This window comes from Epinephelus fuscoguttatus, linkage group LG17 (genome assembly GCF_011397635.1).
Source record: "Epinephelus fuscoguttatus linkage group LG17, E.fuscoguttatus.final_Chr_v1".
Classification (NCBI taxonomy): Eukaryota; Metazoa; Chordata; class Actinopteri; order Perciformes; family Serranidae; genus Epinephelus; species Epinephelus fuscoguttatus.
Genome location: NC_064768.1, coordinates 26578182 through 26596413, shown reverse-complemented (window position 1 = coordinate 26596413; position 18232 = coordinate 26578182). Strand labels below are relative to the sequence as shown.

The 18232-nt window shown below is 43.3% G+C and overlaps 1 protein-coding gene across 1 annotated transcript; it reads right to left on the bottom strand.

Moving 5' to 3' along the window:
* Nucleotides 1-5475: 5475 nt before the first annotated feature.
* galnt12 (UDP-N-acetyl-alpha-D-galactosamine:polypeptide N-acetylgalactosaminyltransferase 12) lies at nucleotides 5476-17821 on the bottom strand. Its single transcript, XM_049601791.1, has 10 exons — nucleotides 16835-17821; nucleotides 16346-16515; nucleotides 15267-15456; nucleotides 14805-14990; nucleotides 14511-14628; nucleotides 13855-14031; nucleotides 10801-10932; nucleotides 9588-9701; nucleotides 8686-8841; nucleotides 5476-5868 (listed from the first exon to the last, which is right to left on the bottom strand). Exons 1-10 carry the CDS (start codon nucleotides 17185-17187, stop codon nucleotides 5731-5733), a joined length of 1734 nt encoding a protein of 577 aa, XP_049457748.1. The 5' UTR covers nucleotides 17188-17821; the 3' UTR covers nucleotides 5476-5730.
* Between the last annotated feature and the right edge of the window lie 411 nt (nucleotides 17822-18232).

The window sequence follows — 18232 nt, the reverse complement described above, 5'->3', positions numbered from 1 at the left end:
TGTACCGCGTATCTCACAGGGAAGCACCCAAAAGATTAGGATGAGACAGTGCTAGAGACAGCAGCATCACAGCCTTCTGCAGTGCTTCTCATTTTCCTAGGAAGCAAATCGAGTGGTGTCTAGGCAGCATTTGTCAGAATGAGAAGATTTCTGGCAAGTTCTCCATCAGAGCATGTCATCCTGTGCGAGAGAGAAACCAGCTTGTCTCGTGTGGAGTACAAATGTTCCATGCTATTATTTCCAGCAGTGTGGCGCACTTTAAGAGCTGAAACTGAGCAGAATTTTACCTTTTTTAGTGCGATGAAAAGGATTAGATTTTACCGTCCTTAAAAAAAAGCTTTTTATCTTTCATCCAGCGTTCACCAAGCCGTTGTCACAAAGACGTGGCCCACACACACACACACACACTCAAGATTCTATGAGACAAACAGCAGAGCATCATCAATGAGTAATTGAGAGCGACTGCAGGGCAGAGCGTCAACACCAGGGGGAACAGAGCGACTTGGCGCGGGCACGACATTTCACCATCTCACTCAGCAGCTGGTGATCAAACCAATCAGATATGGTTGGGAAAACTCGACCCCCTCCTCTTTCTGTTTCTCTTTCTCTTCTCTCATTACCCTCCGAGCATCTTGATTCACGTCTCCATCACAGTTAAATGTGGATGATAGCCTGTTTTCCTCATTTCGGATGCTGATGAGTCACACTTTAATGGATACGGGGTGGTGTACAGTGAGAGCAAAAGTATTTTTAGGATTGTTTTTCATAAATAAAGCCTGCCAACGGTGTTAAGGACATACAACTCAATGCTGAAAACAAAATGAGCAGCAACACAAATCCAACATTACATTTGTGTTTACTTGTTTAACAGTTGACATCAGTTAAACGGGCACATAGACATCAGACATGGTCCACCAAATACAAAAATATTGTTAATCATATCCTTCACTTTCCTCTAAACAGTTTAAGGCCACTGGAGATACTGACAGCATGAATACACTCGACACAATGTGAAATTCCAGCATTATTATTTGTACATTTTTTACCACTTAAATAACTGAAATGTCTCCACTGGGAATTGTTTACCATTACAAACAGAAGAAAATGTGCATGCGCCTGTAAAACAGCACTGCTTGGTCCAGGTTCGGGTTGAGTGAGAGTTCAATCAGCCACTTTGCAGGTTCAAGTGCTCCAGCAGATCCCTGGAATATCGCTAATGTTTACGACACAGGTTGGGTTGATATAAAAGCCCTATATGACCTGCCAGAGAGATATGATCCTCGACTGGCGAATATCAATTTTACTGCAGCTGCGTGGATCAAATTAGCATACAATATAATGGCAACATAAAAAAGGTTTTACTATGTAGGACATGTCTGGCATAACAGATGGCCGTGGGGGACGATAAATAACCCTTTTAATAACAGGATAGAATATTTATGCCGCACTCACAGGCTAAAGACACAAACTGATAGAAATGGAAAAGCTGTCACTTCTTAAGTGTTCGATACATAAAGCATGAGCGCTGTATTAGGGGGGCAATTTCACCTGTTCCTGGTGAGTTTGATCTCTCGCGGCTGAAACTCACTGAAGCAGCTTTTCCTAGTCTTAAATCATAGCAGGGAAACTCCATGAGAGTCCGCAGGACTGCCAGCGACTGTGAACTCCTAAGGAACAACCTGTTCCCAAACATTTCTGGGGCATGTGATGCTACTTTATTAAAGGGACAGTTCACCCCAATATCAAACACATTTTTTTCCTCTTGCCTGTAGAGCTAGTTATCAGTCTAGATTGGTTTGGGGTGAAGTGCTGAGTGAAATATCAGCTGTAGAGATGTCTGCCTTCTCTTGAATATTTGGAACTAGATGGCACTCAGCTTGTGGTGCTCAAAGCAGCCAATAAATTACACTTGAAAAACTCAACAGCAATGTCTCTTTCCAGAAACCATGATTCAGTTATTCAAGATAATCCACAGACCCTTGTTGCAAGCAGTTCTACCGAGCTACACCCACCACCCATATCACTGCGCAGACTTCCGACAGCCGAGCCTGCTACTGCCAGTTTCATGCTCTATGAATCTGAATGGGGATAAAATGGTTCAGTTGTGTTGCCTCTTCTAGACTTTACGAATGTAACTGGAATCAATCAAATTTCGATAGCCAAACAATTCATTCTGAGAGGGGTTTAGATGCCCAAAACAGATGTGATGACACTGTTTGGCCACTCTAAAAATTGGCCTCAAAGCACTCTTTCTTGGGGCCTGGCTCACCTCGCACCACTGAGTCAGCTATTATTAAAGCTCAGCCAAAAAGGACACCATTGTATCTCGCGTTGTCTCAAGCATGAGCCTCTGGCCAGCTTCCTCTGGCGTGGTGATGTGGTTGGCAGGTGTAGCTTGGGAGAAAGAAAGTAGTTCCTACATGAAACTGCACACAAGGTCTGTGGATTATCTGGCGCTTTGAGCATCACATCCCATCTAGTTCTGTCATATTTAAAAGAAGGTAAACATTTCCATCCCCACTCATAACTCATATCACAATAAAATCTAGATTGATAACCAGCACTACAGGCAAGAGGTTTTTCTGATTTTGCGGTGAATTGTCCCTTTAAGATCGAGATCAAGCTTTATCTCCTGAAACCTTCATACAATCCTTCATAGACAGCTGCCCCTCCCTCTTTGGAGCAGACTATAATCTTCCAGTCATTTGGTCCATTCCACTTATCAACAAGCTTTGTCTGCACAATCATATAGCACTCATAGTGCCAGCAAAAGCCTTTATGGATTACTGGGAACTTTAACCCCAAAAATGATGTCCATCTCCCAGTACTGGAGCTTCTTTAGTGCCTTCATCCCACACAGTGCAGCCATCTCATGACACAATGCTCCTCACACAGCAGTGAAATTATAGATATGTTCAGAGCAGTAAGTAAAGCACATCTTGCGCTGTCCCTTTAGGGTTGTACTATGTGAGCTCGTACGCACAGATGTTCCTGCACAGAACTGTGCATTTATTGTATTTGGCAAATCAGGGGGTTGTGATTTAACTCAAGTCCCTGCTGTGGTACTGGCAAAATGGTCTTTTTTCATCTCCCATTCATCTTATAGTGAGTTTACATTCTGAATCAATAGCAAGAAATCTATTTCAGTACAATCGCCCCCTAACAAAGCTCCTTTGAGACCAGCGGGCCAACAGTCTGTGAAGGTTAATCGTGAGGAAGAGGTCACAAATTGCTTCATTCGGTCTCCTCCATTATCTGCTTCTGCTGCCAAAAACTGTACTCTTGACGACACCAGTTCATAAATCAAACCTCAAGCACACAAGTAACAAGTGCTCATCTGAGGAGGAGAAAGTCCTCCGCTGCACACCTCTGACACCACGAAGGAGAGGTGGTGATAAAGAATTGGGAGAGGACCAGAAAATCAATCGGGAAGCCATCTGGCATCGCAGCACTCTGGAGACACCAACAACTGTCGACTCCTCTGCTGTGTTTCCCTCGGTCCCTCTGTGTAGCCTGAGGGACTGCCGCACAAGTGACCACAACAACAGAAGGATCTATAGCTGTCTGAACAGAGGCAGCGTGCACAAATCAGTACAGCCCACCAGAGAAATACACGTGCACTCAGGGGAGTACCAGCTATTCCTATGCATACTGTATTCTCAGCAGGGAAGCGTACATATTAAGTGTGCAGACACTTTGTTACAACTTCAACCACTGTTCTCTTTCTGTCTCATTGTGTGACAAAATATACATTCAGCATTACAGTATCTTCCTCAAGGAATATCATATGCTTTTTTACATTTAGGCACTTTCGATGGAGCGTGTTAAGAGGAGCTTATTCTTGCAATTTGCACTTACCAGCATTTAACGAATACTTCACCCACAAAATGACCATTTGGAAATCAATAAGTCACACCGTGTTACCTTGAATTTGTGAAGAAAAGTTAGCTTTCTCACATGCCTCCATTCAAAAATATGTCATAACTTTGGTTTACAAAAACTCTCACACAACCCGTGCAGTGTAATCCAAATCTCACTGATCCAGTCGTATGCTCAGTGCTTCCAAACACATACATTTTTACTAAAAAAAACCTTAGTCTGGCTTTGAAGGGAGCATAGATAAGTTTCACTTTCGGTTTTAAATCGAAATGTTTGCACACGAAAATGCATGTGTTTGGAAAGTATTGAGCATACAACTGAATAAATGAGACTTTGATTATACTGCATGAGTTATGTGAGAGTTTGTAAATGGATATTTTGATATAGGTGTTGTTAAACATAGTCCCCGATCAATCAAAAAAAAAAAATAAAAAAAAATAGTATGTTCAGCGTCATGAATTTAAGGTATAACCACATCAATGATTTGATACAGAAATGGTCATTTTGTAGGGTAAGTATTCCTTTAAGTCAAGTAAATCCCCACTTATTAGTGACCGAAACTGAGATATGTCTGTAGTCAAGCTGAAAAAACACAGTCATTTAGTCTTAGAAATACATAATTAAACACAGTTGACATCACATGAAGAAAATGCAGAAAATATGGCTATGATTTAGTCTTCTGAAACTGCATATCATTTAAAGAGCACACAGCAAAGGCAAGTGCACTACATTAAAAAAAAAAGTTACAAAAACTACTACAAAACCAGCGACCTGACCCGTGTCATTTTACCATAATGTTAAATTTGCATTGCAAAACGACTTCAGTCAAAGCAGAGCGGAATAAGACTGGAGTTGCTCCTGTTATCAGTAGTTAGGTGATTAAGTTGAAGAGGTACTAGGTACTTGCATAATGCCTGTGATCTAAGGCTTTCTCTAAGCCACTGGTATGTAAGAGTAGAAAGCACTCAAAACGTCCTGAAAAGGGGTCTTAACAAAATACCTCAAGATTTGTCCCACTTTCTCTCGACAAACAGAGAACACAGTGGAGGAAAGCAACCTGCAGAGAGGAGCGCTGGCCCCCTCTACAGGAGAAGGTGCAGACATTTTAGACTGCCTCGTGATGTGGCTCTGAGAATCACTGTGAGGCTCTGAGTTTGATGATGGAGGTATAAAGTAGTTACTTCCACTCAGACAAATGCACACACATTTCAGTGTTTGTCCATGCGTGCGTAAAGTAAAGCAAGTAAGCTAAAGTAATCTCAAAGATTGCACCAGTAGTGGAGTGGGTAAATGAAAAACAAGAGAAATGTCAGCATGTACAACTGTGCAGGTTCTGTGGAAGCGTGATGCAGCCCCTCTTTTCTGAATTAATGAGATTATTCTGTCAGAATGCCGAGAATCTTTTGTGCATGAACACATTTCCCAGAATCCTGAGATAACAATCTTGTTCATTCAGAAAAACAGGACTATTTTTTTCTCAGCTGAATGCATTACACTTCCGTAAGTTCTCATTAAATCTCCTTGATTACAAAACAATACATATTCCAGTAGACTCCTGTCTCCCAGCAACAGCATCCAAATAAAAATTATTCTCATATATATTCACAAAGTACTTCAGAAAGGAAGTACTTTTAAGTATAACTTCCTCTTGGTCCATTAAATCCAGCTGGCACAGGAATGTGCAAAGGTTGGAGCCTGGAAGGGAGCACGGAAGCTTCCTCCTTTGGGCTCCTTTCAGGGTAAGGCAAACATATCAAAAAACACTTAGCGATTCAATCCACCCATATCCCTCCTCAGGATATCGGCCCTGAATAAGAAATGTATTTGCACATATATTCGAGGTTGATACCATTACATCCTCTCTTCAAAGAACCACTTTTGGTGGGAGCTGTCAGAGCAGGGCTGGAGCGAGGGCGCTGGTGTCCCGTTGTCTGTCTTGTCTAACGCCTGGACGCACTTCTGGCTCGCCACGTGGTACAGGCTCCCATCCTGTAAAAAAAAAAACAAACAAAAAAAAAACAAAAAAAAAAAAACAAGAGAACAACTTAATGTTAAAAGACCAAAATACAATACTCATGTGCTGGTTAATCTCTCAAATGGCCAACAAGTAGTTGCAAAATGTAGCTATCACCATTTTAAGAGCAACAAAGCTCAGTATTGGAACACAGATATTCTGTCCGCCCATCCATTCTGTCTGTCTGAGATTCATTTACATTTAGATGGTGTGGTTTAGCTGCTGACATTAGTGTGGTGTGGCTACACTAGACACATGCTAAACAACCTGCAGCACTGTGTGGTGAAGAGTATATCTAGCTTACTGGTGCTCTTTGATTTACAGTTCAGCATCAGCCACACTATCGCTCATGACATGACTTTGACTGCGGCATGAATTAGATTTTGGGAACTTTCTGATTCAGTTTTCTCAGCTTCAATCGAGTAATAACATTTGAAAGATCTAGATTATTTTAATATCAATTTACAATGAAATTATTCTGCCCACAGTAGAATGTTTTCTAAATTTAAAGACAATGACATATAGTGCCAAAGTCCTTTTTAATCATCAGATTTCCAAGGAAAACAATAGGCAGAAGAAAGCGAGAACAGGCACATCTGCATCCTTTAGTAGAGTCTGAGTGTGTAACAGCAAAAGAGAGTGGAAAGATGAGAGTTTGTAGGTGATAGGATGGGTGTCTGCTATTGTTAAGTGTTAAGAGTGAGAATTTGGTTCGCAGCATATTGTGAGGCATTAGTGATGGTTCAAGAAGGAAAGTAATAAACAATGTGGAATGATGAACAAGAAGTCAGACAAAAATCAAAGGGAAACTATTTAGTGGACTCCAACTTAGCTATCATGTTACAATTCTCTTCTCCTCCCAGACAGCGACTCTAAAAATCACTCCATCCTGCACTTTCACCACCACCCATAGACTGTATGACTAATGGACATACCTACCGTCAGGGCCGCCCCTCCCTAAACGCAGAACATGCGCTGTGCGTAGGGCCTCATCTTCCATGGGGGGCCACATTTTGCGCGAGGGGATGCATTTCGCATATGCGTAATGGATGCGCACATGCGCTATCGTGAGGTGCGCATAGAATCAGCTCAAGGAACGAGAGAAGAGACCTGACCGCCCATGCGTCGCTGCAATGATTGACAGCACTCCACATCTGAACAATAAGAGGGGTGCGCTGGCAGGCACTTACAGAGCTGCAGCAGGTGGAGAGTTGTCGACATGTCGTCCAAAAGAGCCTCAGGAGTATGTGCGGGGCCGGGAGGGCAGGCGGGCTCCACAGAGGGGGAGACCCGAGCCTCGGGGGTATGTGCGGGGCCGGGAGGTCGGATGCTCCCAGAGAGGGGAGAGGGAGAAATATAGCTAAATAAGATGAAAATAGAAAAGAATGTCTCTGTATTTTATTTCTGTTTTCAGTGTTTAATTAAGGTGGGAGAGGCGGAGGGCTGAGGGAGATCGGACGCGTCCAGAGAGGAAAAACCTGTCTCCCTCTTTTATTTTATTTTCAGTGTTTAATCAAGGGTGGAGGATTGAGGTGGTGGAAGTTACTTTCTTTTGATGAGTAATTGATGGCTGTTTGTGACTCAGATTTGTTTATTTATTTATTTCAGTTTGAAGTTATTTTTATTTAATATTTATTTATTTATTTCAGGTTGAATTTTTTATTTTATTTGACTCATACAGCCAAACTACTGTATCTACAGTACATTTGTTATTGCCAATAAAGGTTGTCAAGTTAAATGGCAAGTTGTTGTACGGTCATTTTGTACCTATGATACATTTGGGATGGGGGCCTCCAAATAAAATTTCGCTTAGGGCCCCAATTTGGTCAGGGGCAGCCCTGCCTACCGTGACATCACCCATTGGTTTGTGGACTGCCATTTTGAAGCCTGGAGTTTGGCATTTGGGACATTGCCATTTTGTTTTTTTGAAGCAAGTGACCAAATTTGGACAAGAGAAGGACAGTCTGTCGCTCAAGCAGCCCCGCCCTTAAATACGCACAACCTTGGACCTTAATAAAATGTTAATGGGTAAGTTACATAAAAACTTACCCCTGTACAGTTGTCATGAATGTTGAAATTAGTTAAAGAGACCAAAATTGTTCTTGTACCACGCTGTAAACACATTCATTATTGCTGTAAAGTTGGGCATTTAAACATAGGGGTCTATGGGGATTGACTCTATTCTGAAGTAAGCCTCAAGTGGCCTTTTGATGAACTGCAGTTCTTGGCACTTCTGCACTGGCACCATTTTTCAGCCTCAGAAGTTTCCACTTGCTACCACCACACCAGTTCCTGTTCCATTACCCTGTTACCACCCTGGCCACACACACTGCCTGCCTCTTTGGTTAAGTCAGTATTTAACAGATGCAGATTCAGACATTAAAGATATACAAAGCAGGATTTTCCCCAACAAAAACAATGTACAGACTGATAAGGAAGTACTTATGACCCACTAGAAGGGTGTGGCTGTGTCTTATCTGCAGAGACTCTGCCCACTGCCTGTATTTTGTTCATTTCTGTGTTTGGGATGTTTATGGGTGTGTACCTCCACAGTGCACAAGTGAGGTTGGGGCTTTATAAAAACATAGCGACCAGGTACCAGACCGTGAGCAGCAGGTATGCAAAATAATGCAAATACAGTGAGATGAAGCGCAAAACTAGAGAAAATCTGGGGTTAGTTTCATTTTTGCTGGCGAGCAGGTTTACAAACAGTAACTGACAATCCCACATAGTATATATTTGAATCAAAATTTAATAGACACAGACGTTAACAACAGAAATATACTCCTTACCTTTCTAAAGAGAAATTTTTGATCTGCAGGTATAGGCTGCCCTCGTTTTCTACACAGCTGAAGAGTCAGGTAGGTGCTGATGTTGTCACCCACGACACATCCAGCAGGTTCCCTTGTGTTGTAACGGATCTCACCATCCTCTGAGTACTCAAAGAACTGCGGGAGGACCAAAGCAATCATGAAAATTGTGTCATGGCAAATAAAAGCTGAATGGAAACATTCTGTGTGTGGGTGTGGGACTCAAACCCTGGCCACTGCGAAGGATATATAAGGCGTACACTCTACCAGGTGAGCTAGAGGTCACCCCAGCTTTTGCAATATTTCAGTGTCTATGTGTGACTCTGGAGAGAAGACATGCAGGAAGAAGGCAAATGGACACACTGTACCAAGAGATCACTTGTGTGTGTGTGTGCACGTTTGTGTGCACACACATAAACACACCGTGTACCACTGGTGTGTGTGTGCAGACTGCGAATCAAAGTGTGAAGTGATTCTGCAACCTGCAGAGCACTCCAATAAGGCAGACAGTACAAGCACGGCTGAGCCCACTTCCTACAGAGAAGACATGAGTGTGTGTCCACAGAGGGCTGCTGGAATAACAATGGTAAATTTCAGAGAATACTTCCTGGACTACTGTCAGCCACAGAGGATAAATGTGTTAGAAAAAGCACTTTCCTTTGTATCAGTGAGGCCAACATATCATTTTTCAACCTGGGATAGGCTATCTAGTCCACTATTCCCTGCTCTGTAAGATAAAAACTACAAACCTTTGTGGTCTACGATGGAGTGAGACGACTGTATTACTTTTGCTATTGATGAAAATGATTACTGCTGTTTTAGGGAAATGGAAAACATACATTATGCTGTGTTTTTATTCATAAATTGTCATGCAGTTAAGTTACCTGGTTCTGACCCATGCCGTGACACGGGTACACGATGACCCTTTGGCCCACCACTGTGTGTTCATCTACAGGATTGTAATCAAAACAGTAGTTGGTCTTCCCCCGGTTCTTCAGCTGTAATAAGCAAAAAGCAGGAACGTCAATAGATCTTTTTTATTTTTTTACATATTAATAAAACTAGTACAGTGCATGGTCTGGCCTGTGGTATTGCTGCATGCATCTTTCTCAAGAACCACTTCACAAGAGACAACTTCACACTCGACGCTGTGCTTCTTATGGTCCTGAGCAACACACCTGTGTCCCAAACAGCTACAGACTTATTATAATAAGTAGACCTGAAAAATATTATATTATGTTGCTATTCTGACTCACTGTGCCCCGAAATAATGTCAAAATTGTAAAAACATGCAACTCAACGGTATATAGTTACTTACTGTGGACCTGTACTTCTACTTAAGAGGAAAAATATCATATGCCTACAATTACTTTACCTTTAGGCTACTAAATATGTAGTACAAAGTACAAATCAGGCATTAAAAGGGAAAGCTTTCCTATAAAAATATGTTTTAAGCAATGATTTAAAAACAGATAATGTGCTTGCCAGCCTGATCTCCTCAGGCAGAGAATTGCAGACTCTCGGGGCCTTGTTAGCGAAAGCCGAACACCTCTCTTTTCCAGCCTTGATCTAGGGACGACCAGTGAGGTCAGGCTTGAGGATCTCAGGTCATAACTTTGAGCATAGGTAGTCAGAAGCTCAGCTATATTAACTCGGTGCTCAACCACGCTGAGCTTTAAAAGTTATTAAAAGAATCTTGAAATCAATTCTCAAGGTAAACTGGCAACCAGTGGAGGGAGGCGAGAATTGTGGTGAAAAATAAAAAAGTACCAGGTCACGATTACAAACACTGGTGAAATACACTGAGCAAATGTATTGATCTCCAAAGCGCCAAATTAGTTGCTTGCTTTGACATAATTGCCGCAGTTATAAAGCAGAGCATGGATTATACAGTGGAGGTATTTTGCTTGCGGTAACATTATTAAGACATGCGCTACTCAGTCCGCACCACCTCAGCCATAAAGTAGAGCATGTATTTGTGAAGGGCTTTTTTTGTTAAGTCTCTTGGATGCACTGCTCAGCTTGATTAAATTCAATCAAACTAGTGAGAAGTGGTAAATTCATACTCCAATATAAACCAGACAATTAGCGACTCACCATTCCAAACATGCCTGGCCGATCCTCTGGGACATGAATATCAGGGTAAACATTATCCAGATACCACCTGAAGTTCTTACAGCCCAGCTTCTCCCTGAGATTCTTCCGCTCCGTCACGTCCCCAAAGGCTTCCTGGAAACAAAGACAGCAGATGACATTCTGCCGTTTTATTTTAGTTCCATCTTTACACCCTTATGTGTGTACACCTGATGCAGTCGGTGTCAGACAGCTGCAGTGTCAGAGGATGTATTTATAGCATATATTTCTGCTGAAATGCAAAACAATAGCACCATAGTTTTTCCTCTACAAAGTCTCATTCCTGATGATAACACGCCTTCACACAAAGACAAACTAGAATTGCCTCCGTGCACCAGTCAAGTTCCTCTCACAGTTTACATCCATGTCTGTGAAAACATGGATGCCTCACATCCAAAAACAGAGTTACTGACCTTTGTCCACAAAATTCTAATCAGTTTATTCTTCAGTCCGAGTGGACATTTGTGTCAAATTTGAAGAAATTCCCTTGAGGCCTTCATAAAATATTGCATCAACAAGCATGGGACAGACAGACGGACAGCGATAACGTCTGCAGTCACGGCCATCGCCAATCGGAGGCATAAAAACAACTCCTCCACCTTAATCAAACAACAGCACAATGGTTGACTGTGTGTGTGCTTCTTAGTAAATACAAATAATATGTGTTTGCTTACGTTAACACCTTTATCCGGGCTTAAAATGCCACATGCACATGTGTGATAGGGCACCTAAAATTTATACCAACTCCCAACTTCACATGCAACAGCCCATGCAACTCAGGGCTGCCAAGTCTCCCGCACTGACTGTGAAACTCACGTAGTTGACACTTTTCATATGTCTCATGCCACACGTCCATTTTGTCACCCAGTGAAAAACAAATTTATACCTGATAATGTTGCAGTGCAAAAACACAAAACTGACATTGCACACAGACAAGACAGAGCACTGCAAAACTTTGGTCAAGCCAGGTGCTGCTTGGACTTTGAGAAGTGTCAAGTTGTTTGCTGAAATTGTGATCTGACCCTATCACAGCTGTGGTGGAAGTGCCAAGAAAGAACGAAAAATACACCAACTGGTTCAGGTAACAAAAGTTTTGGTGCATGTCATTTTAAATGTTTCATGCATCAGTGTCTGTACACAGCAAAAAAAGTATTCCGAGCCCTGTTTATGCCGATGTAGTTATGCATACACACCACAGTGAACATGATTAGTGATTTAGAGTGCAGAGAAGAATACAGTCTCCACTTTGATTTGTGAATGAGCATATGCTCGTCACACTTTCCCTGCTGGAGGAAGAGTTCAGCAGCACTACAGGATGATGGATGTTGTCGGTTTGCCCAAACACAGCTTTAATTGGCCTGTCGTCAATTTATTTGCTCAAGAGACAGATTCCCACAGGAGAGAGTCTGTCGTCAACTGGTAGGACCGGTATGGACCATCAAAGGACACTGAGGGCCACTACAGTATGTGAGGACTAGTAGACGTGCTACTGAAACAACGATGAGCAAATGTGAGAGTGACTAGCAGTTCGATGACAATCCAGTACAAAGATCAATAAGGGGTCACTAAGGACACTTAAAGAGCAACTAGAGGCCAATGTGATGCACACAAGAGGCCGATGAGGTGCCAATTAAGGGAGAATAAAAAACATTTAGAAAACAAGACACATACTTACAGATTCGCTCTTTTGTCTGAGTCAGACCTGAAAATCATATGCTGTTGCATTTTCAATCTACTTGCTGTATTACTTATTGACCAAGAGTTGTAAACATAACTCACATGGACTCACAGGTGACTCATTAACTTGACAGTTTCAGTGACCTGTTATCCTGCAACCCCAATGTACTGCTTTTTTTGCTCTGGGGAGGATGCACTACCTGAACCTGACTGACTAGAATATTAAAATTAACCGTCAATATATATTAGACTGACTCAGGTTTCCTAGATTGTGGGCTTGTAACCAAATCAGGACCGAAGGTTAAATAAAAATATGCAAATAAACACAATTAATACTACCTGAGTGCCGTCCTGAAGGGACAAAAGGAGAACTTTGTGTGCGTGTCGACTGCTAGCTCTAAGGGATTAAACAGGAATAAGCAATGAATATCTTGAGAAATGTGCTGTTTAAATTTACAACAGGGATTAAAACTCTGTTTATAAAGTTTGCCAAAATCTGCATCTGGGAATTGAAACTCATTAAACTGCTAGAAATGCTAGAAAACAACAGCAAACATAACAACAAATGACAGGTAAGATAAGACTGCCAGCCGCTGAAAATCTTACAGTATTATTTGAATGAAACCTCATTTAATATAATATATCACAAAACTGTGTATGTATGAGGGTGTCTGTACCTATCAGAATGGGAGCACAAGAGTTAGTTTGGAGGCTTTGGCATATTGGGTTTGCCAAACCACCGCAAGGTTGGCAAGGCTACCTCCTCTCAGGGAGATGAGTGCCACCTGATCTGTGTTTAGAGAGCTTCTCCTCTTAACTACACTGTCACATACTGGCCTGGCTCCTCCCACACACACACACACACACACACACACACACCAAAGCAGGGCACCCCATGGGTTTGCACTGCTCTCACCCTGTCAAGGACAGGTGGGTGACACCCGCTGGCACCGAGTGACACGGAGAGGTGGTAATCACACACCGGAATGCCCTGACACCCCTGTCACCTTGGGTGTCTGCCGCTCATGTATCCCAAGCGTCACTTAATCAGGGGAGCTTTTACACCACAGCGGGAGGGCAGTGTGTGTGTAGTTTGTGTTAACATGTAATTTTGTGCATGTTTGGCACTCAGAGAGAGTGTGTAAGAAATCAAGTGATTGATCAATCTGACAGTTTTATGATGAGTGCAGCTGTGTAAAAAAAAAAACCTTCACAATACTCCATAAAGGAAACATTCAGTCATAAATACGCTGCAATGCAATGCTTAAAAAACAGTTGTATTTGATACCACTCGCACAAACTGTACACACATGCACACGCACACCATCTGTGCAGACTCACCAGTCTTGCGTGGGGGTTTCGATGGTAGTAGATCTCCTTGTATTCATCCATCCAGACCTCAGCAGCTCTCACGCTGTTTGCCAGAGCTTTGCTCCGCGAGTACGGGGCCTTTTTAGGGAACACATGACCCACATGGGAGCACGGGTGGATCTCCAGGCTGCCCCCACACTGCCAAATCTAGGAGACATCAACAACGCCGCCGCCACCACCACCACGAGGATTTGGTTTAGCCTCTCAGCCATGATTCAATCACTCAACACAAAGCACAGCCTTGTTGTGGAGGAACTTGGAAACAGAAAAGCTGTTTTGTTGTTGAAGGGGAATATTTTTGGATCCCTCCCTTTGGGAAATTGCGGTTATTGAAGAAGAGGGATGTTCAAATTCTTCACTGCAATTAAAGTATTATAATCTTTGGCTTGTTTTCACTGGTTATTTAGTTATAATTCTTTCAGGATGGTTTTCACAGGGACTGAGGAGTTGTCACATGATGCAGCTCTTGGTAATATAAACCAGATCTGGACGACTTTTCAGTGCTGTGTGCGGTGGTGCTAAAATGTGCATATTTCATGTCTATGCGGAGACATTAAGTGAATTGTGCCTATTTAGCATTAAGCTAGGGCCTTGCACATTCAATATGTACACACATAAATGCTCACCCTAAAGGAGAATTCCAGATTCTCTCCTCCCCAAACCTCCATCCCTGTGTCGTATGTCCCCAGGTAATGGAAGTAGTTCTTGCTCACAGCAAACAGACCACCTGCCATAGTGGGAGACCTAAGGAGAAAATGATTGGACAACTTGAAAACAGTTTCCCTGCATCTTATAAATTATAGTTTATCTGGAAGAGACAGGTGATAAATCAGCTTTCGAAGTATTCATGTAGAGACTATTCTGAAGTTATCTCACAAGTGTTCACAGAATTGTTTTTTCAGCAGGTCCCAAACACACACCTGATGACATCAATGGGTGAGCGACGGCGTTTCTGTTCATAGTCTGGGACTGCGTGCCAGGTAAAGACTAACCGCCAGTCAAACCCCCCAATCTGGGGTTCACCAGAGTTCCCTAAATACTGAAAGGTGTTCCAGTCGATCACATCAATGACAGGACACACCACGGCCGAGGGCTCCTCTTTGATCCTGGGAGAGAAAGGAGAGAGAAACTGTTGAGGGAGAAGCGGTGCTACAAAGCAAGAAAATTGTTCATCTTTCATGTGCTGCCCTCACTCTAAAGAGAGCCCAGTTACTGAGCACACTGAGTCTGAGTCAGATAGATAACAGCACTCCTTTAGCCGGCTGGTGGAGATTCAGCGCTTCACTCTGTGACACTTCAGTCGTGCTAAAAGACAGTCTTTCAAACCACGAGGCCACACTTTAACAAAATACTCAGTGACAGAGTCAATTTTTCCTGCTAACCTGTGGAGCAGGGGCTCTAACCAGCCTTCATGACACTCGCAGTGGCAGTCCAGGAAGGTCAGCACATCACCAGTGGTAATGGACGCCCCCAGCAGCCGGGCCCGCACCAGCCCCTCCCTCTTGGTGGCCCGGATCAGACGCACCTTCCTCAAACCTGAGATGTACACTTCCAGTGGCTCCTTCAGATGGTCTTCAGGAAATTAAACAAAACAGATCATCCATCAGGTGTCTCGCCATTAGAATAGCACAACAGTACTTGGATGGGTTTGAATAACAAAATGGGCTTTGGGAACTTATCTCAGACAGTCAGCACTCCCTAAATGCTGTTTGATGGGTTTGTTGATTTATGAGATTGAATACAAACATGTCTGTACTTAAATCTCTAGTCCACACCTAAAATGAGGCAATCTGAAGTAAGAAGATAATTCTTTGGTTGATTTGTTCACCACCCTGCACATGCAGCCATTGCTCGGGCAGAGAGAGAGGCAGGCATTGCTTCATTCATATGGTCATGAGCCAAAATGTTTTAGAACCACTCCCTCAAAGTGCCTCCACTCTTCACACAGTCTGAGTACAGAAGACAAAACAACAAATGACTACAAATTAGAACACATTGATTTTACGACTGTCCTTGCAACTTGAGTTTGATGAATGGCGCTGTGCTTGAAACAATTTATCACACTTCCAAATTACAATCCATGCAATTCATATGTCATGTTATTAATTAGCATTTTGCAAGATGTTTTAGTGGTTTCATATGGAGGGTGAAAATGTGTCCAGATGTGCGACACTGACATCTGAGTCTATCTGGATGCCTATAAGCTTTCCCTGTATCTGCATCTTACACTACCCACCTGTCACCAACTTCCTGTATCTCTGTTTGACTTTCCTAATTGCCAACATGTCAGTCTGTCCTCCACCCATCCATCTATGTGGCAAACCGCTGATTGTCACCTGTCTGTGCGCCACCTTGTGTGTCCCTCTGACAACCTCTCTGACTGTCAATCACAGCTCACAGCTCCTCTGCCTGTCCTTCAGTCTGTCTGCCTCAGCTCCCCGTCATCAACACGTGCTCGCACCTCTGTCACTGTAGTCGTCCACCAGCACCACCTCCTTCAGCAGGATGTCGGGCGACGTCTCCAGCACGCTGTGGACCGTCCGCAGCAGGGTGGACCAGGCCTCGTTGTAGAAGGCGATGACCACGGAGGTTGTGGGCAGGGACCTGTAGTCATACTTCAGCTCTCTGCAGCTGCAATGCAAGGAATGTGAATGTTAGGAGACAGGTTGAGAGGGAGGAGGTGAAGCTGGGTAACTGGGTTAAGACTGCATGCTGACATCCTGGAAAGAGCTCACGCCTGGTTACCTCTGTTAATACTCAGCTACCATTAACCAAACAGAAGTGAACACACATTTAGATATGGCAAGCAGCCACTGCAAATGACTCACTGCAATTGCAATTAGTGAGCTTTGCTTTTCCAAAAAAAAAAAAAATCCACTTAGCCTTTATGTAAGTGTGATAGTAGTGTGTCTTTGGCAAAATGGTTGACACCAATCAGCTGGTAACTTACAGTGGGTTCCATCTCTCTGGCAGCCTGCGGTGCAGCGACAGTTTCTCACTGACATAAATGTTAATCTGATGTTTTTTGATGCTTTCCTCCTCCTTCTTCTTCTCCTCTTCGTTCAGATTGAGTTTGACGGCTCTCCCCATTTCACCCAGGGCATTTAAATCCAAGGGGGGCTTCTCATAGACGGGTCTCTTCAGCTCTTCATTATCCAGCTCGCGCTCTCCGGGGGCCGCTCGTCGATTTGTCGCGCTCACGTCCCCGGGGCTGTTCCTAAAAAATATTACATATCCCACTAAAGTGGCACCAAAGAGGAAAAAAAGTAGTTTGGGTCGACTCCTTCTTCCGCATAGTGCCATCGTGTCGCTTCCTGCCTGTGTGCAAACTTGTGCTGAAGTTTCATGCCCTGAGGAGCTGCTCTCCGCTGGCACCCACTGCTGCAGTGACCCTCTCACCAGCCTCGTCACGTTTCCGTTTGACGACTTCAAGTCTAGTCCGCATTCTTACAAACGAAATAAATATAAAAGTACGGTAAAATGAGTTTTCATTCGGTGTGAGAGACGCCAAACTACCAAACTTTTCAGCTGTGTAACGTTACTTGTGAAGCGGAACCTTGAAGTCTTTATCTTGACGGACGTTGGAACAGGACACTCCTCCTCCTCCTCCTCCTCTCCTCTCGACGGTGTGCTGAGGAGAAGTGTCAACGGATTAACTAACTCGGATTAAGCTAGTTATCTGGGATTAGCTAGCTAAACCCCCCTAACCTGTAGACTCCCACTGGCAACAAAACAAATCTAGGTCAAGTTAAAAACTCCGTCCACTCTTTCGTTTAGTTTTCAGCGAAAACATTAAATATTTCAATAAGGAAAACAAATTTCAACTCCTCCTCAGCGTTATAATGTACTCCAACTGCTCGCTAAACCCGTTATCTGCCGCCGTCGATAAGAAGTTTGCGTCTCGGATACTTGAACTTCAGTCGAAGTTGAGCCGACAGTTAAGTGAGCCGAGCTAGCGATGCTACTTCCGGTTTGGGAATGTCAAAGTAAAATTCCGCAGCGTGCCTGAATTATAGGGGAGAGCAGGGTGACTGGAGCCCGTGGGGAAGTTTGGCCACCCCTTGTTTTGTTTTTAGGCCATAAGGTTGATAAATCAAGCTTTCACCAGATCCAGTCAGACAGATGGTGAAAGCGTCTTTTCCTTTGAGAAACTCAGCAAGTGCATACTCTTGTTCTTGTTTAATGAAGTTAATGTATTAACTTATATTCGGGAGCAGGGCCATCTGCCAAGCCTTCTCATACCTGCCAACCCTCCCTTTCCCTTCCCTTCATCCATCACCCTCCCTACCTCAACCCTACCGACATTTCTTCATCCCCTCTTCCCTTCATCCCTCATCTCCCCTTATTC